Source organism: Podarcis bocagei (assembly GCF_964188305.1).
Source record: "Podarcis bocagei genome assembly, chromosome: 8".
NCBI lineage: Eukaryota > Metazoa > Chordata > Lepidosauria > Squamata > Lacertidae > Podarcis > Podarcis bocagei.
This window is the reverse complement of record NC_138133.1, coordinates 12,380,237-12,404,675: the sequence shown is the minus strand read 5'-3', so window position 1 is coordinate 12,404,675 and position 24,439 is coordinate 12,380,237. Positions and strand designations below refer to the sequence as shown.

General features: G+C 43.0%; 1 protein-coding gene across 1 annotated transcript in view; it reads left to right on the top strand.

The window, feature by feature from the left end:
• CTNND2 (catenin delta 2) overlaps window positions 1-24,439 on the top strand; it is a 552,484-nt gene that overhangs the window by 284,712 nt on the left and 243,333 nt on the right. Inside the window, exon 8 of the mRNA XM_081206065.1 lies at window positions 3-28. Within this exon, the coding sequence (XP_081062191.1) occupies window positions 3-28 (26 nt within the window). The remainder of the gene's footprint in view (window positions 1-2; window positions 29-24,439) is intronic.

Sequence of the window (24,439 nt, the reverse complement as noted above, 5' to 3'; positions counted from 1 at the left end):
ACCCTGCAGAGACCCGGCAGCCTCGCAGGTGAGTCCCCGGCTCCCGGGAGCGCGCCCTGCTCCAGCTCCTCCGGAGTCCGCGCGCGCGCTTGCATCCAGGTCTGGGAAATTGGGGGGGGGGTTCCGGTGTAAAAGGGGAGAACAAGGTAGCTCCCCAAATGCTGCTTTAAGTGGTTGCCGCTGGCACTAGTGTGTCCTCCTTAAATCTCAGGCGTCTGAATAGCAAATAGGGGACCCGTGAATACTTGGAGGTTACCTGCTCCCGATTTCAGCGGGACTCGCTGCTAAGTAAGTGTGTTTGGGGACTGCAGCCTTCGACACCGATTATACCTGGCCAGTGGCGTAGCGTGGGGGGTCAGGGGGGGCCGGCCGCACCGGGCGCAACATCTGGGGGTTAGGGTTAGGGGGCGCAAATCCACGGGTTAGGGGGCGCAAATCCACGGGTTAGGGGGCGCAAATTACTTGCCTTGCCCCGGGTGCTGACAACCCACGCTACGCCACTGTACCTGGCCATTCCTTCGGTTTTCGCTCCCCTGCCTACTTGCCTGATTGCTCTAAATGAGGGAAGTTGGTTCTGCTGTGAGCCCATCTAAATACAGCACAGTGCATCTTAATTGCTGATTATTAAATTCACTATCATTGATTTACTTGAACTTTTCGTGTATAGTTATGCATTTTTCCAACACTGGACATAAAACTACTTTAAAGCTACTTTAAAGAAAAACTTTTAAATGTAAGGACTGCCTAAATTCATTTAATGGATACACTTGTCTCTTCCTTTCAGCTGAGATGAAGACGTGTCTGCATGCTTTCCCCTAACATAAATTTTGGAATGTTCTGATTAGTGTCAATTATGTCAGTGCTCTGTGTTTCTTGTCCTAGTCAGGAAACACTTGTTTGTTTGTTTTTAAAAATGATATCCTGGGTCTTCCTAATAATCTGGTAACTAAGCTGTGTACTTTTTCAGTGGGATTTTTTGTTCTTATAAAAATCATTGGAGGTATATTGCTATAGCAACAACTGTCATGCTCATGTGTTCTCTTGTCTAATCTACATAGCTGGATCTGAAAATAAAGAAAAGTCAGATGGCAGCAAAATTGTGTTAATATTAGAAATATATTCTGGTGGCTCCCCTTTGCGGGGGGTGGGAAGACCCACCCATGAAATGATAACTGTTATTCTATCATTGTTGCATGTTGCCAGAGAGAGCTTATTAGGTGAAGTTAAGTAACTCATTGATAATGCATTACTGTATTGTAAATCGTGTTCCCTATATGTGACTTGCTAGACTGCTCCTCCAAGATTATTGGGCAAAGAGATGCTTGTAGAATAAGCACTATTAATCATTGAGGTTTTGTGTCCTATGCACACTTCCTTGGGAATATTTCCTGTTCATTGGAATATAGGAAGCTGTCTTTTACCAAGTCAGACATCGGCACTGTCTGTACTGACTGCAAGGGCTTCAGATATTTTCAGCATGCAAACAGAGGCTCTGCCACTGATCTATGGTCCTTGCCCAACTCAGCGAGTCTTGTGTCTGAGGGACATGTATTTGCCAGTGAGTGCAGCCGTAACCACCATGGCCAAGTATTTGTCGTGGCTCCAAGATGAGCAAAGGGCTTGTTTCTCCAACATGCTGCTATTTCCACTTTCCACAGAGATCCCTAGGTTGGAAGCATTGCAAGTGAATTCTCAGTTTGCATGCTATACTGTTTCATAGAAAAATAGGAAGCTTCCTTTCACAAAGTCAGACCATTGGACAATCTAGGTCAGCATTGTCTTCACGAGGAATGGGAAACCTTAGGCGCAGGGGCAAAATGTGGCGCTCTGGGCCAGTCTGTCTGTCCCTCAGACTCTCCCCATGTCACACTTTCTCCCCAGGCTATATCTTTCACTGGTCCTTCTCCACAAGGTCTTTTGTGTGGTAAGAACGTGTCCTCCTATCCCTCTTGCTTGCCAGGATAGAAGGATGTGCACAGAAGCCTCTGACTCTTGTGTGGCTAGAATGTAGTCTGCTTTTCTCCACCTATTTTTGTTCTTCTGGCCACAACCCCTTTAACTCTTGGCCTTGCCCACAGAACCAGCAGGTTCCCATGAGGCTGAAGAAGGCCTCCCATCCTTGGTCTACACCAGAAGTTGGGAACCTTTGGCCCACCAGACCAGTTTGGTCAAGCCACACACACCTGCCTTGCATCTGACACCATAGATGACATCTGTTGTGAGGCAGATAAAGTTGCGGGGGGGGGGAGAGAGACATTCCTGGGCACTGCCAACCATTGGTGTCTTCAAAGCCCTCCAACAAGACCTTCTGAAACTCCAGCTATCAGCTTATTGTTGGGCTGTCAGAGTGCAGCACCAGGCCATCTGCAGATACTGATAACCAGCTGATTTTCAGTGCTTGAAGGGAGCTTGCAGAGACACAGATCAGCTGGTTGTTGGTGCTGTGCTCTGTATCCATGACAGTCATCTGGGGACTTCCAAGTGCTAGAAGCTGGAAGAAGAAGCTTGGGTACAAAATGCTGGAGGAGGCTCTTGGGACCAAAACCACTTTCTTGCAGAGAGAAAAATGTTCCATTCACCCCTCTGCAGAGAATTCAAAGGGGCTCCTTGTAACTGACAATCAATTGATTGACAATTATGGAGAAGTATTTTGAAGGTACACTTCCAACTCTAGTCAGCTGACTGATGCTGAAAGGGCATATTAAAACGAGGTTGCTGTAGGGACACCAACTTGGTGCCCAAAGTCTTTCCTTGGCACCCCCAGACAGGTGCCCCAGACTCCCAGCTTTCATTAACAAGTCTCTAGTTCTTTTAGAAGGAAAGTTATGAGTCAAAATGTGCAGGTACCTTCCAAAAGATTTTTTTGTGAAATGAATGTGAATATGGTGTGGTCACTGTGTGTGTGTTTTTACTGGTACTTAGGAATGTTCCCTGTTGCTATTAGACAGCAACCGTTTGAGGATTTGTCTTTATGCATGTTTGTAAAATCAGTCTTGTGTGATCTCCACAATCAGGACCAGCACATAGCTATCTTCCTATGGTAAGCATAGAGATATTAGGGGTGGCCGTTTTTCTAATTTTGTGCTACGTCATGCTTCCAATGACAGCCATTTTGTGTTACGCCACCACTCACCCCCATGACAACCATTTTGTGACTGACACCCCTACCACACTCTCAGAATTCAAAATGTGCCAATGAGTCCAAAATGGTTTGTGACCATCCTTTTTGTCACACCCTCTTTCAACGGTTACTGATTTATCCGTTAGGGTAGCCTCTTTTGAACAGGCAGTACACCAGGCATCATTATGTCAGAAAATTGGCAGATGTCAACTCTATGGGGGTTGTGAGGAGGTAACCAGCCAGTCAGATCCAGTTACACACCTCTAATCTACACTGATTGGCAATGGCTCTCCAGGATTTCACATGGGGAAGATTTCCAAACCTACCTGTAGTTGCTGTGGATTTACCCTTGCAATGTCTGCGTGCAAATCAGAAGCTCTATCACTGAGCTGTGGTCTGTAAATTTAGTGGACCTTTGCAGTTCCTTTATACTTCAGTGGACACATTCTACTAGTCAGTGAACCTTTTCTGTTTTGTATTTACGATTTCTCTGTCATCCTTTTTGTCTGGATTTGCTTCCTGATAAATGTGGCCTGCCAGCATGTGACAGGATGGCCTCAGCCAATTAAACAGGAGACCTGGGGCTGCAATTGCAACCCATCGTGCCTGGCCTCTTTCAGACACAGAGTCTTCCTTTGCCTCATTCTTATGCTCCACTGTATCTTCCATTCTTCTTCTTCTTCTTCTCCTCCTCCTCCTCCTCCTCCTCCTCCTCCTCCTCCTCCTCCACTTCTCAGCTTCAAAAGACTTTAACACTTCTTTGTTTCCTAGGGTGACATGCTTCTTGTGACCACCTTTTCTTCTTTTAGGGCTGCCTCCTATAAATATAACATGAACCCATGCAAAACAATCTCATGAGTCATGAAAGAAAAGTTTCTATTTTACTTCACTTTTTCTTCATTTCTGAAATGATACCATGGCCTACGTTGGGGCTTTCCTACCATTTCCTTCTCTCTGCCCCCCTCCTTTCATATTTTTGTTTACTATAATATCTGTCCTGAAGTGTGCTCTCCATTTTGTAATTTTTAGGTGGTCCTAGTACAGTGGTGCCCTGCAAGACGAATGCCTCGCAAGACGGAAAACTCGCTAGACGAAAGAGTTTTCCGTTTTGGAGGTGCTTCGCAAAACGAATTTCCTATGGGCTTGCTTCGCAAGATGACAATGTCTTGTGAGTTCCTGCTGGGGTTTTTTCCCTCCCCCCCTTTTTCTAATCCGCTAAGCCGCTTATCAGCTGATCCGATCAGCAGATAAGCCACTAAAAGCCGCTAATAGCGCTAATCCGCTAATCCTTCAATGGGCTTGCTTCGCAAGACGAAAAAACCGCTAGACGAAGAGAATCACAGAACGGATTCTTTTCGTCTTGCGAGGCACCACTGTAAGGTGGTTATTCAGTTAATGCTTTGATTTTTTTTTATAGATCAGTGCAGCTGCAAACATTTTTCCAAAGTCTGTATCTCATGCAAGTTCATACTCAATAGACAAATAGCTAGGTGGCAGAACTGTTCTTGCCCCATAGAGAATGCCTGCAGTTTTTGATGAGTGTTAACTTGCTGAAACTTCTTTCAGCTTCTGCAACACACCCTGACACTGCACAGAAAATCCATTGGTTGTTTTTTTGGAAAATTATTTAATAAATAGGTTGAAGTGGTGTTTCATACTCTTCTCTGCTTCAAAAAAAAGCAGACTTTCAAGAATTTTTTCAGATGCAACATTTTATAAGGAAAATTCTTATGAACCTACCTGGGACAGTTGTAAAGCAGATGTTTCTAGACATGGCAGTATGGTGACCATTGGTGTGTGCATTTGTGAACTAGTCAGATACATACATTTGGGACTGTAAATCCTACCAGCAACATTGCCTCTCATTGTCCCTGGTATCATTATGGTGTTTTGTCCCTCCTTCCTTTATATATGTGCACAAGGAACTCTGGAACTGGTAGCATTTGTGAGAGCACGCCATATAGAGAGAAGGAAAATCTCTTGTCATTCAAGCTACACGTTTTAGTTTGCCCACATGACCAACCCTCTAGTCGAGGGTTGTAACTCAATAGGTGTGTTATTCGGCTGTAACACAGTAGGTATGTGGATACAGGAAAACAAATACCTTCAGGCATGATCTACAATTTAGCTACTTTACAATGGGGTTGCCTCCAGACTTTCCTAGTTCCTTGGGCCCTGGTAAAGGGTAGTTTTACGCCACCTCAGGGCTTGCGCCCTGCAGTCAAATGAAGCCAGAAACTTTTTATTCATAGTACAAAATCTCTCTTAGTGCAGGAGTAAGGAATCCTTTTCAGCCAGAGGGCTGCATGCTCTCATTAGGGCGTGTTGAATTTTTCAACTTTCAAATTCCAAAAATGAGGGGTGCTAAAAAGTTGTAACATGACTTGGGAATTCAAAAGATACTTTGGTTAAGTTCATATACAGTGGTGCCTCGCAAGACGAAAAGAATCCGTTCTGTGATTCTCTTCGTCTAGCGGTTTTTTCGTCGTGCGAAGCAAGCCCATTGACGGATTAGCGGATTAGCGCTATTAGCGGCTTTTAGCGGCTTATCTGCTGATCGGATCAGCTGATAAGCGGCTTAGCAGCTTAGAAAAAGGGGGGGGAATGGGAAAAAACCAGCAGGAACTCGCAAGACATTGTCGTCTTGCAAAGCAAGCCCATAGGAAATTCGTTTTGCGAAGCACCTCCAAAACGGAAAACTCTTTCGTCTAGCGAGTTTTCCGTCTTGCGAGGCATTCGTCTTGCGGGGCACCACTGTAATTTAGTTTTGCTTTGTAAGTAAAATGTATGTACAATTGCATAGAAATCATTAAAAATGATTGCCAAATACTTGCAGTTATGCAGTAATGTTATTTGTTTTCATTATATAGCATTATCTTGACATTTTCAGAAGGTAAAATTTAAATTATTTGGTTTTCCGCAAGCAGTATATGTGCTGCTTTGTTAAATATAGACCTAAATGTTGTCCAATCAAAAAAATAATAGCAGATCTGAATTCCTTACACCCAAAAATGTCTTTTAAGGACCCCCCTCCCAGTGAAGTCATTTGCAAAAATTAAGTTTCATCCCCTGAAATGACACACCCTATGCCAATGTGGCCAGTCTTCCAGGGATGGGGGCAAAAGCAAAGGTGAGTGGACTTATTGGTGTATCTCTTGTATTTGTACAGGAGGCTACATTCCACCCATGTGAAAGTCAGAGGTTTTAAATCCACCTACAAACACTACATTTCTGTCCTCTAGCCAGGAGTGCAAGAAGTATTACCATTATTAAGGAACATTACCACGTTTCTGGGCTGGAACGGAGCAGGGCTGGTGGGAGTTTGGGCCCAGTGAGGGGGCAGGGAATGGGGAGAAAGCAACAGACTGGATAGAGAAGGACTGGCTCTGTGTCAGTACCATGGTTTATATCATAGATCAGACCATAAATGTCCGTCCTTTTTGTTTCTACATTTTGAACCAAAGTAGACCCACAAATACGGAATGAAAGAGCTGTTCTTTTTTTGGAGTTGGGCCATTCAGATTAGTGTTTACATGCAGCTACATAGGAATTTGTGGACGTGCGCACATGCTACAACTGACTGAACATGCTTGTGCATATCTTTGCACACCGGTTCAATTTATAGCAGGGGTGGCCAACTCCCAAGAGACTGCGATCTGCTTACAGAGTTAAAGACTGGTGCTGATCTACCCCCTTTTTTGGGGTTCAGGTCAACCTTGTTGAGCTTTTTTTAGGGAGCAGGAAACCCCTTTTTTGGGGGGAAATGTTGAGCTTTTTTTAGGGGAGCCAAACTTTTTACTTGTTGAGTTTCTTTGCGGGGAGCCAGTGATCTACCACAGACGGCCAGTGATCTACCTGTTGGATGTGCCTCATTTATAGCATTTCCACATAGAGCTGGAAAACTCTCCTGTTGGGAACCTGGATAGCTGCTGTCAGTCTACATAGACAGTGCTGAACTTATTAGTATTAGTATACCACCCTTCATCTGAAGATCCTAGGTCAATTTACAACAGAAAAAGTACAAAATGAGAATACAAAATACATAATAAAACAGAAACCAGTAGTCTCCCTCCCACAAACACATTTCAAAGCCATAGAATGTCAATCAATCAGCTGAACCCCTGGTTGAAGATAAATGTTTTCACCTGGCTCCTAAATATATGTAATGAAGGTGCCAGGTGAACCTTCCTTGGAAGAGCTAAATGGTCCAATGGAATCACCTGGTGTAAGGCATCTTCCTGGGTTTCTTTCTAATTCTGAATGAAAACGACATTAAAAACAGGTAATTTTGAGGACCCAGTAGAGGTGGAGGGAGCTGTACTACATTGACACATGCAATTTAGCAATGCAGTCAACTGCTTTGAGTGTTATAAATAAATAGTTTCCATAGAGATCCCCATTTACTTTAAAAAGAAGAGAAAGGAATAGAAGCCGAATCACCGAGATCCTGTTTGTGGCGCTTATATGATGGAGTAATGATTTCATAATTGGATTTTGCACCTGTATAATATGAACATATGTTTTTCTTGGAGAGAGGTTTTTGCTAATTCAGCTATTCAGCTGAGACATGGTGGGGGGGTGCAGTTCAGCATTTTCTTGTAATGACTTGGTTGTTGTTTTTTATACAAGCAAGAAGTGTCACAATCCATTTTTGACCATTGTTCCTACAGGAGATGGAGGTTGCTCTTGGAACGGGAAGATCTGCATGGCACTTGACTCAAGTAGGCAGCTTAATAGAGTATTGCTGTTTCTCCTATTATTTCCATCAGCTGCAGAATGGTTGGCTGCTGATGGAGTTTGATGGAAGCTGGTCTATGCACACTAATGGACTTCTTTTATTGCAATTAATAGAAAATCTAGCTTTTGTGATCATGTGTTTGGGAATGTCCAATGCAAAATTGCGTGTGATAAGGCTTAATATAAATTAGAGCCCAATAGGAAATAAGAAAAAAAATGTTCTTTTTAAAAAGCTGTTGTAATTTATTGAGTGGGACGCGGGTGGTGCTGTGGGTTAAACCACAGAGCCTAGGACTTGCTGCTCAGAAGGTTGGTGGTTCGAATTCCCGCGACAGGGTGAGCTCCCGTTGCTGGGTCCCTGCTCCTGCCAACCTAGCAGTTCAAAAGCACGTCAAAGTACAAGTAGATAAATAGGTACTGCTCTAGCGGGAAGGTAAATGGCGTTTCCATGCGCTGCTCTGGTTCTCCAGACGCCGCTTAGTCATGCTGGCCACATGACCCGGAAACTGTACACCGGCTCCCTCGGCCAATAAAGTGAGATGAGCGCCGCAATCCCAGAGTCCGCCATGACTGGACCTAATGGTCAGGGGTCCCCTTACCTTTACCTTAATTTATTGAGTAGTTATTTATTGTTTCAAAGAAATGTTGCAATGATTAATCTCTGCCTAAAAGTCCTCCAAGAACTGAGGTGTCTCCTTCGCATTCTGAAAGGGATAACATCTGAGATCTCCTTCTGGCTCTTTCATATGAATGGCTTATATTGGCTGGCAGGCAGAGGCGTACCTAGGCTCCCTTGTGCCCTTGGCAAGGAGATATATTGGCATCTCTGAAGCTGGGAGAGAATTAAAAAGTTTGCTTTCCTTCACTCGCTGCTTTCTCTTCTGCCTCCTTCCTCCCTTCCCTTTTCCTACTGCAACTCTTGCCTGATCTCTCTGTCTTTCTTTCCTCCAAATCATGCAGGGCACCCCCCTCACACTTCTAATAGCACTGCCTGCTGACTGGGGAGAGGGCCCCACAGGCTGGCCCATGCCAGCAACTAGGTTCCTCTACTGAGGCATGCAGAGAAGTCTGCATTCCTTGCCTGGCCTCCCATAGCAGTGGAAGAACAGCCCTGGGTACACCTCTGCTGGCAGCGATCCTCTCAGAGCATGAACAAATGTTCTTCAAACTCTACCCTCTTTGGGTGCAATCATCTAAAACTGGTGATTATAGAGCTTTCTCGCACCTTATATGTTTAGGTAAAGAGTGACTATGACAAATGCTTGTAAAATACAAATACAAGAGCTGGGGTTGACTGCAGCTGCCTTGATTACTAAGTGGCACACTAGGGTTTATTGCTGTGTAGAATATGAAACAGACGCGGGTGGCGCTGTGGGTTAAACCACAGAGCCTAGGACTTGCCGATCAGAAGGTCAGCGGTTCGAATCCCGTGACAGAGTGAGCTCCCATTGCTCGCTCCCTGCTCCTGCCAACCTAGCAGTTCGAAAGCACATCAAAGTACAAGTAGATAAATAGGTACCACTCCGGCGGGAAGGTAAACGGCGTTTCCGTGCACTGCTCTGGCTCGCCAGAAGCGGCTTAGTCATGCTGGCCACATGACCCAGAAGTCTGCGGACAAATGCCGGCTCCCTCGGCCAATAAAGCAAGATGAGTGCAGCAACCCCAGAGTTGGTCATGACTGGACCTAGTGGTCAGGTGTCCCTTAACCTTTACTTAGAATATGAAACAATCCTATTACTCTAGTTACTGTTGATTTTAGCGCGCTTGTGATCACACCGTATGTTTCTAAAGCTGATCAGAACAATTGCAGTGCATCATAAACCTTGCTTTGCTAGTCTAACCTTACCCTTCACTCAAAGTTTGAACAAGAAAAAAATGGCATGCATTATCTAATTCAGTAAACAAACAAACAAACAAAAACGGCATGCAGCCATTCAGTTAACAAGGAACTTTTCAGCTTAACGTGTTATGTTTTCCATGGTTGCTCAGGTTCAAAGATTCTGGGAAACTGTAGCTGTTAATAGCCACACCCTTAATAGATGTGTTGCACAATATTGATGTAGTGTTGAAACCTATCATTCCAGCTTCATTACTCCCTGGATGGATGTTGGTGACCAAGTAGTGGACCTAAGTCACATTTGTATAGTCACTGAAATAGACATATGGAGTCTATGCAACTGAAGCTAACGTGTGCCCAAATGTACCATTCCACCTCAAAAGAACCAAACTTGGCAGCCAGCACCATTCACATGGAACAATAGATTTCGAAATTTCAGTTTCATGGTCTCCATATGTGTATTATTGGGTGATACTACCAGGGGTTCATGTTGGTCTCTGTGCCTTACAATTGCCCCAGCTGATTTCTGCACGTTGTATGGTTGTTAAAGGCACAGGGGCAGTTCACGCTGAGTGTTTTTTCTTAGACCTTTAAGTCTAGCCTTAAAGATTGCAACAGAATTTTTTTCGCTGTAGACCATTCTGAACCTTACCTCTCCTACTCTGCCAAGTATTAACCCATTTTCTTAACTATAAATGCCTTAGAACCTATTTCTGTTCGTTTGTTTAAAAGATTTCTTATCTGCCCTTACCATAGGGTTCCAGGGTGGGTTTAAGCCAGGGATGCCCAAGCTTTTTTCAAAGAGGTCCAGATTTGATGAAGTGAGCATGTGTGAGGGCCAACCAAAGCTTTTTTAAGAATTTGACCCCAATTTGGGATTAGGCCCCCAAAACGGACTTTGGACATGCCTGGTTTAAGCTATAGAATCTACAATTATAAAACAAGTAGAGAAAACCATTCCAGATGGAGCAGAGCAGTATAAATTCTGCAAAAGAGGCATTGCCCACAGAACAAAGTACATTGATTGGTAATATGACTACTCTCCATGCCTGGATTTCTCATGCTGGTGGAGTTCAGTTCAGCTGACTCACTTTGGGCATGGGGCTGTGACCATGGCCCTGCAATAAACTATTTGAAGTCATTCCTTTCCAGAGTAATCATGGGCACTAACATTTTTGTCCTCCCGAATGGGGAGGAAAGAAGAAGGTGACAGTAAGCACAAGAAAGCTATTTTCGGAGAAAGGAGAAAATAAATAGGCTTCTTTGTTGTTTGTTTGGCTTCTTTGGGTTGCTGTTTTTTTGTCAAAGGTGGTTTTCTGCTTCATGTGTACACGTTAGAAATTCAGGTCTTGTCTGTTCATGATAGATTATGACATCTCAAGAGAGGGAAACTGAACAAGCTTTTGTTTTTTGTTTCTTAGCACTTCTTTAACTCCACTGACTAATGAACTCTTGAATCAAAGGATGCCTTTGTTAAATATAAAACACTGCCAGATCTCTTCAATTAAACCCTTTGGAATCATGGTACCCAGACCTTGAGCAGGGGGGCAGGGGGAAGGTGCAATGAAAGAAATGTTAAACTGCCTTTAACAAACAGAAACAGGGTTTTTCACAGTTCACCTTTTTTAAAAAAAGACTGGTAGTGTTGCTTTTAATTCAAAGAATTAGATCTCTGTTCCTTGTTCCCTGTTTTCAGTAACAAAGCTAAGCATTACTACTACCCCTGAGGATTTTTAACACTAATGAGAAAGTAGTAGCCACTTATTCTGGACATATCCTTTTGGTTTGCGTAAGTAGTATGTGAGGGTACTTTAAATTGACTTTAAATTACAGTTTTCTGATCCAGACATAAAGGGAAATTAGTTAAAGAAACTTTAATTTCATAGGAACCATATGAGGTAGATTTTGTTTGAGACATTGACTGTTTGAACATCACATCAAACTATGGTTTAGCAAGACATGAAAGAGCCTAGTTTTCTCCTGGGCTCACAGCTGCCCCTCCCCAGAAGATGCAGAGTTTGGAAGGCTTTTCGTCTCTTTCTGAGATGGCCCTCTGCCTGTTTCCCTGTAGCTTCACTTCTCACAGTGAGGGAACCACAGAAGGCCCTCAGAGCTGGATCTCAGTGTCCAAGCTGAACGATAGGGGCAGAGATGCTCCTTCATATTTACAGGCCTGAAGCCATTTAGGGCTTCAAAGCATTCGTGCTGACTTTTAAATTGTGCCTGGAGACAGTGGCGTAGCGTGGGTTATCAGCACCCGGGGCAAGGCAAGTAATTTGCGCCCCCTAACCCATGGATTTGTACCCCCTAACCCGTGGATTTGCGCCCCCTAACCCGTGGATTTCCCTAACCCCCAGATGTTGCGCCCGGTGCGGCCGGCCCCCCCTGCACCCCCCACGCTACGCCACTGCCTGGAGATGTTCTGGGAGCCAATGTAGGTCTTTCAGGATCAGTGTTATGTTGTCCACTCCCAGTCACCAGTCTAGCTGCCGCATTCTGGCAGCCCCACGTAGAGCACATTGTAGTAGTCCAGGCAGGAAATAACCAGGGCATGTAACCAGGGCAAGACAGTGCACAGGCAGGTAGGATCTCAGCCGGCATACCAGACTTGTGTTTACATGAAAATATTTTCCCTCCCTTGCCCCCTCCCCAAAATACAAACTGTATTATACAATGATCTTCCATTTCAGACATCTTTTGTCATCCAGCTTGAGGGGTCCTTTTTTAAAGGAGCACAAGTTTAAAGAACTATTTGTGGATGTTAAGTTGTGGGTGAACATATCAGACGACACAGCGATTCTTCAAACAGCTCTTGTTTATTCACAGGCCAGGACAGAACTGAACTGAAGGGTTTAGTCAGCCTGCTTATATAGAGCTCCAGTACAACGTAACTATAACAATTTTCTAAAACTGTCCAATCACTGAACGTCACTTTCGATCCCTTATTTGCATAATTATCTACAGTATCCCCCTGCTGGCCCAGGGTGAGAACTTCAGTACATAACAGTGGAACTATTTGAGCAGGTCTCTGGATTCCTGCTTTTGTCTATAGGAATGTATACTAGCTGATTCTGTGATAACCACTTTCAGGTGGCATTTTCCTTGGGCTGTGTAAACATAATCTTACCTACTTTAAAGTCAGTCCCATCAATGGGGTTTGCTTTTCAGTAAACACGTTTATGATGTTTTCCAACAATAATAAGGAAAATGCATTCTTTATGTTCTTTGGAGGTTTTTTATTGATAGATTATGTCTGTGGTTCAGTTTGGAGCTGTCTTAGAATTTTATGAGCTTCGTTTGAGAGTCTTGAGGGGAAGACTTTTTTCCCAATAGTTCTTTACTGCCTCGGAAAGTTGGTGTGAGCATGCTGATGGTGTCACAAGCATGCGCCTTGTTGTATTTTCTCCTGGGAATTGAAGTTCTCACTGCACTGGTGGTGCTCTGCCTTCCCCAAACAAACACTGTTGAAATTGAGAGAATACTTTAGGTGTGGATGGGAAACAGTAGCTACATAAAATGTTTGCAGGCACTAGTTGAGAAAATTATCTCAAGGAGAGAGAAGATACTCCTCCAACAGAAGGCTGCTTGGTTGAGTGGTCTGATCATGCGGCTCACAATAAGAGTTTAATAAGTGATTAGCTTGAAAGAACTCAGATGTGCACAATGTTCTGCTTGCTTGCTTGCTTGCTTCCCATAAGTCTGCAGGACTAGATGGAACACTGGCCTGATCCCACAAGGTCTTCTAATGTTGATTCATTCATTCATTTCACAGTGGTACTTCGGGTTACAGACGCTTCAGGTTACAGACTCCGGTAACCCAGAAATAGTACCTCGGGTTAAGAACTTTGCTTCAGGATGAGAACAGAAATCGTGCAGCAGTGGCGCCGCAGCAGTGGGAGGCCCCATTAGCTAAAGTGGTGCTTCAGGTTAAGAACAGTTTCAGGTTAAGAACGGACCTCCGGAACGAATTAAGTACTTAACTCGAGGTACCACTCTATTTGTATGCCACTTTCCCACAAAAAAAAAAAAATGCTTAAAGCAAGCTTGCAACAATTTCAATAATAACACAGCAAAACAAAAATACAACAACATACCCAAAAAAGATCCCCATATTCCAATATAGTGGTACCTCAGGTTACATACGCTTCAGGTTACAGACTCCGCTAACCCAGAAATAATACCTCGGGTTAAGAACTTTGCTTCAGGATGAGAACAGAAATCGTGCAGCAGCGGCGCAGCAGCAGCAGGAGGCCCCATTAGCTAAAGTGGTGCTTCAGGTTAAGAACAGTTTCTGGTTAAGAACTGACCTCCGGAACGAATTAAGTTCTTAACCCGAGGTACCACTGCACTATGAATATAACAAGATTACTTAAACAGCATGCAGCATTCCAACAGCAAAAATAACAAGGGAGATTCACAGTTTCACTTTAGTCCTAGAAACACCCCTTCCATGTTGTTGCTCACATTCAGCTACAAAGTGACCTAGCCAGCCTGAATGTGCATGTGCAGAATATCATTCTGCATTCCAACCTGGCCAAGAAAATCTGGGGCAAATTTTATTTGTTGATGTATCTTAGGTGGAAATATTTATAAAGGAGCTTAATCAAAGAGCTCTTCAAGCAGCATGCACGATACAATTGTATGATATACACAGCTAAAACCCACAGAACTATTTAAAAAAGCAAATACACATAAAATAACGACCCAAAAATATAAGAAGAGCTCTGCTGGTTTGGCCCATCTAGTCCTACATTCTGTTCCCACAGTGGCCAGCTAGATGCCCAAGGGAAGCTTGGAGGCAGGCCCAGAGCACAACAGCCCTCTTCCCCACCTGTCATTCCCAGCTGCTGGTATTGAGAGGCGTATTGTATACAGCAGTGGCGGCAGAACATAGCTATTCAGTCTGTAATATAGTACAGTGGTACCTTGGTTTGCATACGTCTTGGTTTGCATACGTTTTGGATTACAAACATGTCAAACCCGGAAGTGTGTGTCCCAGTTTGCAACCTTTTTTTGGATTACGAACAAGTATTTATTTTTTTGAGGCCCCATTGGCGAAAGCGCGTCTTGGGTTACAACCTGTTTTGCTTTACAAACGGACCTCCGGAACAGATTATGGTTGTAAAGCAAGGAACTGTAGTTGAAAACAAATATTTGTTTGGTAGGCTTGCTGAAATAACAGGTTTCCAGCAAGTATCTAAAACAATATAGGGAGGCTAGGCCTGCCTAACACATGATTGCTAATGCAACCAAGCATTATGAGCCGGGCAAGGAATTACCAAATTTGTTGACATCTTTGATTACAATTATCCAAAAACATCACAGAATTTCTGTAGTGATAATGATGATTTTGGGGTGATGCGCCTCTTTCTCAGTTTCCATGGTGTTTAGGGTGTGTGTATGTGCTATTTCAAAATTCTGATCAGAGCTTATTTCATAATTAATGTATCTGTTGGCAGATAATGATGTGCCAAAGTGTAATGAGAACTCTCTCATCTTACCTGTACCATATTCTCATATACATTTAACATGGTGCAGTCTTACTCAAAAACTATTTGTTAATGGGTGCTATCAGAGTCAGTACATGCCATCTTGCCTATGTTTTATCATGTGTATTTATTAACAGAGCTTTTTGTGAGTAAGGCTGAAATTATTTATTTGCAAATCTTTTCAGCGTTATACAGTAAATTTGTTTTTATGTTGCCTTCTGACCTTCAGAAAGGTTACATGTGTTCAATATACATCTGAATAAAGTAAAACCTGGATCAATAAAAATTATTGCAACAGTCTCTCAAATGGCATCGATTGAGAAGGGTTAATAGTTATCCAAAAAAATAATTAAAAGCCTGGCAAAATAAAAATGTCTTGGGGCGTACCTAGAAACCATCAAAGGTGGGTTTAGCTGAATTTCCAATGGCAATCCTCATCCAGCCCCCTGATACCCTGTTCTGTTACAAATTTGGCTCACCCCCTATTTTCTATTAATTGTAATTGCACACTGTCATACTAAAACTATACCACTTGCATTTCATAAATATTGTAAGCCAACTTCTTTTGTTTTTAGACCTGTCTACTGAATAGTCAATACATGAAATAAGCAAAACCTTTAGAATACAGGACTAGAGAGAGCAGCAAACACAGATAACAAGGAAGCCTTTGTTTTTGACGCCAACTGTTAGATCAAACTTGTATATGTTTTGTGAACTGGGGAGAGGAGGGGGAGAAACAAACGCCAGGTTAAAAACGCTTGTGTTATACTCCTGCTCTCTATTCATAAGCGCAACAGTTCTCCTTCACTCCGTACTTGCGTAATGAAGTTAACTCCCTATAGGGCTGGCCCCTTTCCAGACCTGGCAGACTCCTTTGAACACCTGCAAAATAGGCGACATGTCAGCAGGTACTAGATTCCTCACACCCCACCCAAAGCACTGTGTCTGTCTTTTTGCTGGGGAAAGTACAGCTGTTGAAATTATGCCACTCATACAGCTGTGAAAAGAACAGGATCCCTGCTGGTAGCAGCCCTTACCACCAAGCTCGCATCTACACCAGTGGAAGATGGCATATAACCTACCGTAATGCACCTTTTTTTTAGGGACGTGGGTGGCGCTGTGGTCTAAATCACTGAGCCCAGGGCTTGCCAATCGGAAGGTCGGCGGTTCGAATCCCCTTGACGGGGTGAGCTCCTGTTGCTCGGTCCCAGCTCCTGCCAACCTAGCCGTTCAAAAGCACGTCAAAGTGCAAGTAGATAAATAGGTACTGCTCCGGCAGGAAGGTAAACGGCGTTTCCGTGCGCCTGCTCTGGTTTCGCCAGAAGCAGCTTAGTCATGCTGGCCACATGACCCAGAAGAAACTCTGCGGACAAACACCGGCTCCCTCGGCCAGTAAAGCATGATGAGCGCCGCAACCCCAGAGTCGTTTGTGACTGGACTTAACTGTCAGGGGTCCTTTACCCTTTTTTAAATGCACCTTTTTACCAGCTCAGTCAATAGTTCTGAAATTATTTTATCAGTATTGTAGTGGACAAGACTGGGAAGGAGGCAGTACAGTCATTTCTCCTTACAGACAGACATAGCTGTGGTAGATTGCTATATAGCCTTTGTGGAGGCTGAACCATGTGTGGGTAGCAGTTCTCTTGGGACTCTTGCCTTAGTACAGTTGTTGAGCTCATTTGAACCATCGCCAGGTAATAGAGAGAGTCATTTAGATCCCAGTCTTCTCTATACCACTGATGGATTACTTTAATTAAAGTTAGAATTTGCTTTCTCAGTGTGAAGATGGAGATTTGATAAAGCAAATATGTGATGGCTTTATTTTGATGAGAGGTAAAGTTCTGCTTTTAGCTAAGGAGCCAGAATATAATCAGATTTGTGGGTGACGCACAGATGGGGAAAATTGGCTCAGAAATTAAAAGACAAAAATAGTTCAGCTGAGCTATGTTCTAGGCAAATCTTAGGAGTTTTTAGGAATCTTACTCATGAGGTTAGTTCCAAAGGTGCTTCCCTGCTTACAGAAAATTCTTCTTCCATTCTCATGCTACAGCAGAAGTTGCAGCAAATCACTGATTGAGTCTGGCTGCCTTGAGCAATTTTTTAGTGCCCCTCCCAAGGCCAGTGTGGTAGTGCCAGGTGGCATTGTGCCCTCTCTGCTCTTCAGATGATGGATGCAGTTTTCTTCACCATTGTGGTGCTGTGCTGGGTGGAGAGGTTATTTAGCTTTACATTTCTCCTGGATTAAACCCAGAGCCTAGATGCCAAGGTTTCAGTGGTGGCCAAGAGTGTGTTTGTATGTTTAAAACTGGTTCCTAAAGATGTCTGATCAGACCATGGTAACACATGCCTTAGTTATAACATGTGTGCATTACTGTAACATGCTCTACATGGGGCTACCTTTGGGACAGTGTTTTAAACTCCCATTGTTTTAGGAGCATTTTGTGACATGGAATTTCATTAGGACAAGCAGTTTCTGAGCTCTGGGCGCAATAAGATTTCAGATTAAAACTGTAGAGTGGAAGGAAAGGGGGACCTTTTTCTGCCTCCTCACTTCTATCTACTCTCTGAAGACTGAAGAAGAGACCCTCTTAAGGATATTAGGGGGATGGGCAGGGGAAGGACTAGATCATGTGAAAAATGGACATAATATTTTGGCTGCAGTTCGTTCATTTTCAGCTTTGTATTCTTGTTATTAAAAAAAGCGCGCCTAGATATTCTGTTGTTGGGCCCATAACCTGGGTTTAAGGTGCCATTTAGCTCCTAACTTTCATATCTCAGTTTCTAACACTGCCTTGGAGAAGTGTTTGGAAACTTCAGCAGGTCCAAGATGCTGTGGCCAGATTGCTGACCAGCTCCAGTCAAGCAGGGGCAAAAGAAACTCAACCAGCTACCAATCTGTTTTGGGGCACAATTGAAAGTGACTTACACAGCCCTATGCTTGGGTCCAGGGTATATGTAAGATAACATCTCCGTATATGAGCCTGCTTGAGCTTTAAGATCTTTTGGGGAGGCCTTTCTCTCAGTCCTGCCAACTTCACAGGCATGTTTGATGAGGACATGAGAGACCTTCTCGGTGGCTGCTCCCATTTTGTGGAGCTCCTTTCTGTGGGAGCCTAGGCTAGCTTTCATTTTTCCAGCAGTCAAATACCGTATTTTTCGCTCTATAAGACGCACCAGATCACAAGATGCACCTAGTTTTTGGAGGAGGAAAACAAGAAAAAAAATACTCTGAATCTCAGAAGCCAGAACAGCAAGAGGGATTGCTGCTCAGTGGCTTCTGTGATAGCATCATATTAAGAGGAATTCCTACTTCTCCTTCAAACACAAAGTAATGCTTCTTTGTGCACTCTACAGTGGTACCTCAGGTTGCATATACTTCAGGTTACATACGCCTCAGGTTACATACTCCGCTAACCCAGAAATAGTGCTTCAGGTTAAGAACTTTGCTTCAGGATAAGAACAGAAATCGTGCTCCGGCAGCACGGTGGCAGCAGGAGGCCCCATTAGCTAAAGTGGTGCTTCAGGTTAAGAACAGTTTCAGGTTAAGTACAGACGTCTGGAACGAATTAAGTACTTAACCCAAGGTACCACTGTACATGCAAAGTATTCTTCAGAACTATTTTGCTTACTCATATACAAATTCAGTTGGCTGAAACTAATATGATTAACTGACTTGAGAGTTCTTTAATTTGATGATAGTCTTACTTCCAATCCCATAGTTTCAGTGTGAGAACTAAACATTACCTTAAATTGTTTCTCTGAAATCAATGAGGATTGAAATGGTAGCAGGACCATGCCTTACAGGTAATGTGATATTTTACAGAACTTGTGGGTTTTGTTTTCCCGTATTTTGGCTGGCTGCACTCCTTTGCCCTGAAATACAACAAGACTGCTAATTGACTTGCAGAATCGCAACCATTATGTTTTAAATGAGCCACACAAGCTTCTGTTCCAACTATTAACCAGCATTAGCATGATTATGGAAATAATTAGTAGATCTCTGAAGAAAATGTTGTTTTCTTTTGGCCTGAACGTGGCCTTGAAAGTTAATGAAGCTTTCCCTAGAAAGTAGCAAAAGTATAGGTTGCAGTTTTAGTAAAACACAGAAATCCGAAATGTCACCGGAACGTTTGGTTTTTAGATGGCTTTATGTAATAGTGTAGCACCCTGCTTGTGGTTAACGCTTAGCTGGAATGAAATATTCAACGCAGCAATAGAGAAATTAAAATAATAATTTATTTGTCAGACAAATAAATGAGAGACACAGTGGTATATGGTTACCAAAGCTCTGCCCACTCCAGCCCTGATGGCCAGCACTTATATTTCCTCAGCCCAGCCCCCTTGCTCCTCCTTTGGCTGCCTCTGTCCAATCAGCCTGGTTGAAATTCCTATTGGCTGTTTGCTAGAACCAATCATAAAAGATACACCCATTTCCTATTACCTTTTATGGGAGACAAAGAGCTATATTTCCTTCTATCCATAAATGGCAGACAAGTAGCCATATATCTTACATTTGCCTCGACCAGGCACCTTAATTACCAGATAACCTTTTTGCCCTATTACCCTATTGCCCCTTCACTCCAAAACAGATGGCTAAAACAGATGGCTCATTAAATTTTATCTTAAACAGAGATCTTGGGTTCACCTTCTCACACACCATCAATGAAATAAGAATCTAACATAAGAATCTAACATTTCTTACTTTCTAAATCCTTTGCATTTAAGCCAATATATTTCATATATTAACATATATAGCTTTTTAGAAGGAAAGGAACTTAGTAAAAACAGTTTCCAAAAGCAACCCCTTAAATTTACACCCCCCTTTCGAGCCAGCTGCTGTTACTATTAGCTCTTGCCCTTTAACCTTAGGAAGATGTGGCTCGAGTCTGATGGGAGGCACATGGTATTTTCTGTTAAACAATAAATCTCACTATTTACCAACTCTTAATTGTGTTTTTGCAGCTTGATTGTATTCTGTAATATGTAGGGTCACTGTAACCTTTGCTCCCAGCCTGTAATTTCCTTTTACAACTTTGAGAACCGTGTCTCCTGTTATAAATCGGGGGGGGAAAGGCTGTTCAAGGAGATAAACATCTGCCAAAGTACTTAGCCAGCTGCTTTATGCCTGGCATGAGACATACAAACATTTGCAAATATATTTTTTAAGCTCATTTTAAAATGCAGGCCTTGATCTGATGCCTCAATAGGAAACGTAATTTGTATTGCCTCAAAAATTACTTCTGTGTTAAGTTACACTTACCTGATTTTTGTATTCGGATTCTTGACTGCATGTAAATTGAAGGTGATTAGTTTAAAGTTCCCCTAAAAAATGTTTTGAATTTATAATAGGTAATGAGTCAAAGCATTCATGGAAAAGAAGCTGCACAAAAACTTGTGCATCCTCCTCCTCATAGATTTTATTTTTATTTAGTCATTAGACCAATCACAAAAGTTTTCTCTATCATTTTAGCACAACAAATGGCAGTCCATGGAAAACCATTTGCCATTTTGTCTGATTTAGTGGAAGACAGTGAAGCAAATTGAGTTGTGGACAAGGCCTAACTCAATTCCCGCCCCCGGCGAACAGCTCAGTGTCAAACTGCAACACTTGGTTTCACACATACATCCCTCCTCACCAGAGCTGCCTCTCTTTTCTCCATACCACTAATGACTCATCTTCCTTTTGTTGTGACCATTTCCTTTTCACTCAGAAAGGGGTAGGAAAAGGTCCAAAAGATGGTTGTTGAACAGTTCTGTGTAGCAGGTGAAAGAAATTGATCCTTTTGCTTATTTCTGTGGGTTTGACCAGTTCTGAGATCTGTTACAGATACGTTGGGCAAGAAGGCGAATAATTCTGGAGCTTCTACAGATGCTGTCCACTCTCCTTAAATAGAAGAATGGGTTTCTGGACACTTTAGTCAACATGATGCCCAATTTTTCAAAGCTTCTACTGTTGCTGGAGTTTGTAGCAAGCATGCATAGCACGTGATCTACTAATTCACTGAAGATTTCATAAACCGCCTGCTTGTTTGGGATTGGAAAAATAGGATGGGGCTTGTCGAGCATCTGTGGACCATAATTAGTAGTTAGTGGGCCACGTTCAGCTTGGTGGGTCATATATTCTGTAGACCTGGCTTGTAATCTTTCCTTGGGGCATAGGATTTATTGGGATTCAGCCAGCTGAATACTTCCACCTGCAGGGGGCGGGAAGCCTAGCTATGGTTGAGCACATCCATTCATTCCCAAGAATTAATCTTTTAAAAGGAGAAGTTCATTATGGGCTCTGCCTAGAGACTTCTTCGCTTGTAATGAATGTGGAGCAACTCCATACATATTCAATGCCTTTCCTCTGCAGAACTGAGCTAATGTGTATGCAAAAAGTGAGCTCTGGAATGGTTTTCCCTTATATATTTTTCCGGTTATTATATGTGTGTACATAAAAACTAGATGAAAATAAGGTCCACATTAGTTCAGCATTTGGCTTCCAGCAGCAGTTAATTAGGTATGTCTGGGAGCTTATGCGCAGGTCATAAATGCAACGACCATGTTACTTGTCCTCAGCATCTGATATAATAGCCTTTGTATGTTGAAGTTATGTTTAGCTTTGGAGGCTAATAGCTGTTGATAGTTCTATCCTTAATGAATCTGTCATATATATATGAATGATGTTTAGGATAGCAGCCAGCACTACCCTTGGGATTTGTTGTTGCTGTTGTTGTTTAGCCGTTTAGTCGTGTCCGACTCTTCGTGACCCCATGGACCAGAGCACACCAGGCACTCCTGTCTTCCACTGCCTCCCGCCGTTTGGTTAAACTCATATTGGTAGCTTCGGGAACACTGTCCAACCATCTCGTCCTCTGTCGTCCCCTTCTCCTTGTGCCCTCAGTCTTTCCCAACATCAGGGTCTTTTCCAGGGAGTCTTCTCTTCTCATGAGGTGGCCAAAGTATTGGAGCCTCAGCTTCAGGATCTGTCCTTCCAGTGAGCACTCAGGGCTGATTTCCTTAAGAATGGATAGGTTTGATCTTCTCCTCCAGCACCATAATTCAAAAGCATCAATTGTTCGGCGATGAGCCTTCTTTATGGTCCAACTCTGGATAGGCATGTGTAAATTGTGTTTGGAGGAGACCAATCTTAGCTAGGCTGAAAGATGCATCTTCTCACAAAGTGACTGAGACCTCTATCAGAGCGAGATCTCTCTATCGGAATTTCTGAAGTTCACTGGTGCTGTGGTGTGTTTGTGTGTTGTAAAACGCTTGGCTATACTGTTAATAGTTACAGGGGTATGGGAATTGTGTATTATATATACATACACCAATCAAACATCAGATTTTTATAGCTCAATACTACTCTTGTTCAAGACCTCAGTACAGGGTTGGAAACTCCCATTGTTCTAGGTGCATTTTGCGACAGGGAATTTCATTAGCGCGAGCTGGTGCTGAGGGTGTGGAAGGAGAAATTCCTCCCCATGAGTCTTCCAGGAGATCTGTGCAGCATCAGGCAAATTGATAGGTGCCACCTCTCAGCTGGCCTTACAGAAAGGCAGAGTTTCCCTCTTGGCAGCCGCAGATTGGCTGCCCGTAGGCTTAGGAATAGAGCTGCCTTTTCCCTCCCTCCCTTCCCCATCAGTCTCACCCACTGAAAAGGGACACGAAACAAAGATCATGGCAGTCCTCCTTGAAACTGCTGGAGGAATGGGTTTGTCTGCTCCTGAAGCAAATTCTGAAAATGACAGGGACGCTCTGCAAAGGAGGGGGCATCCTGAGAGGAGAGGGGGAAATCGGCGGAGAAATCCAATGAATGCTTGCAGAGAGAGATAAAGAGTACGCTATAGCCTGTTCATTTTTTTGCATTTCTCTTTCATCCTCAGTGCAGAAGGGGAGGCTCCAATAAGGGGCTGGGTAATGGGAGTTTAACCAGCTGCCAGCCTGCCTCTGGAGCGCCCTGAATTCAGCCAGCCCTGATTGGCCCATGCGCCTGCCTCTGTTCTGTTCTTGCTTTCTTCCTTCCCTCTCAAGAAGGGGGGAGGGGTAATTAATTGCACAGGAGAAATTAAACCTTGGGTGGAATTTCACACATGTGGGATGTAGAGGGAGAACAAGGCAGAATGTGGTTTCCGAACTTCCCATCCATTTGAAAACCGCTGAGCATCTTGGTGGACCACTTTATGATTTTTCTGTCTGCTTAGCAACTCTAATGTACTGGGCTTTACAATGTTAAGGAATTCAAACTGCAATACAATGAAATGCAATATATAAGAAACAAGAAGCAATGTGGGTGCCATGGGGGGGGTTGTTTTCAATCTGGATCTGCCTGTTACTCGGAAGTAAATTCCAACCAAGTTCAATTGGGTTTCCTCCCAAGTAAAACATGCGTGGATTAAGGACCTGTAAACTTTTTATTTGTTTTCTTTTAAACCCAACATGTTTTGTTCAGGTTTTAGTTGTCTTGTTTAAAAGCATATCATACATTAAAAGTACATTAATTTGAAATATACTAGCCAGTTAGTTACGATGGTTTAAGTAGTGCATGTTAAAGTATTACCTACCTCAGACTCTCACAGTGATGCTTAAAATCAAAGCAGTTTTTGGAATGGGATCACTGAGGGACCCTTAAGTCTTAGGTTTGTGAACTGGACACTCAAAGTGGTTGTCTCTGCCAACAGTTGTATAGGCCTATAATATGTATTAATTGTGGTGCCAAAAAGATATATGAAGGAAAGGAGGTGTAAGGAGAATCCAGGGCTTTTCTGCAGAGTGGAAAGAAAGGAGGACCTTTTTCTGCCTTTTTACTTCCAGCCACTTGCTGAAGACTGGAGAAGAGACCCTCTTAAGAATATTAGGGGGTGGGCAAGGGAAGCATGGCTGTATTTTTTGCTGTCTTCAGATGCGGATTAGACCAAGTGAAAAAAGAACATAAGAGTTTAGCTGCAGTTCATTCATTTTCAGCTTTGTATTCTTGTTAATAATAATAATAATAATAATAATAATAATAATAATAATAATAATAATAATAATAATAATAATTTTATATCCCACCCTCCCCAGCCGAAGCCAGGCTCAGAGCGGCTAACAACAGTGTGTTAAAAAGTGTGTCTAGACATTATGCTGCTGTGCCCATAACCTAGGTTTAAGGTGCCATTTAGTTCCTAACTTTCATATCTCAGTTTCTAACACTGCCTCAGTATTGTGTGTTTTTTGTTGGTTTGTTTTTAATGCTGACTGGAAATGATACTGCAAACCTCCACTTTCCTTAAT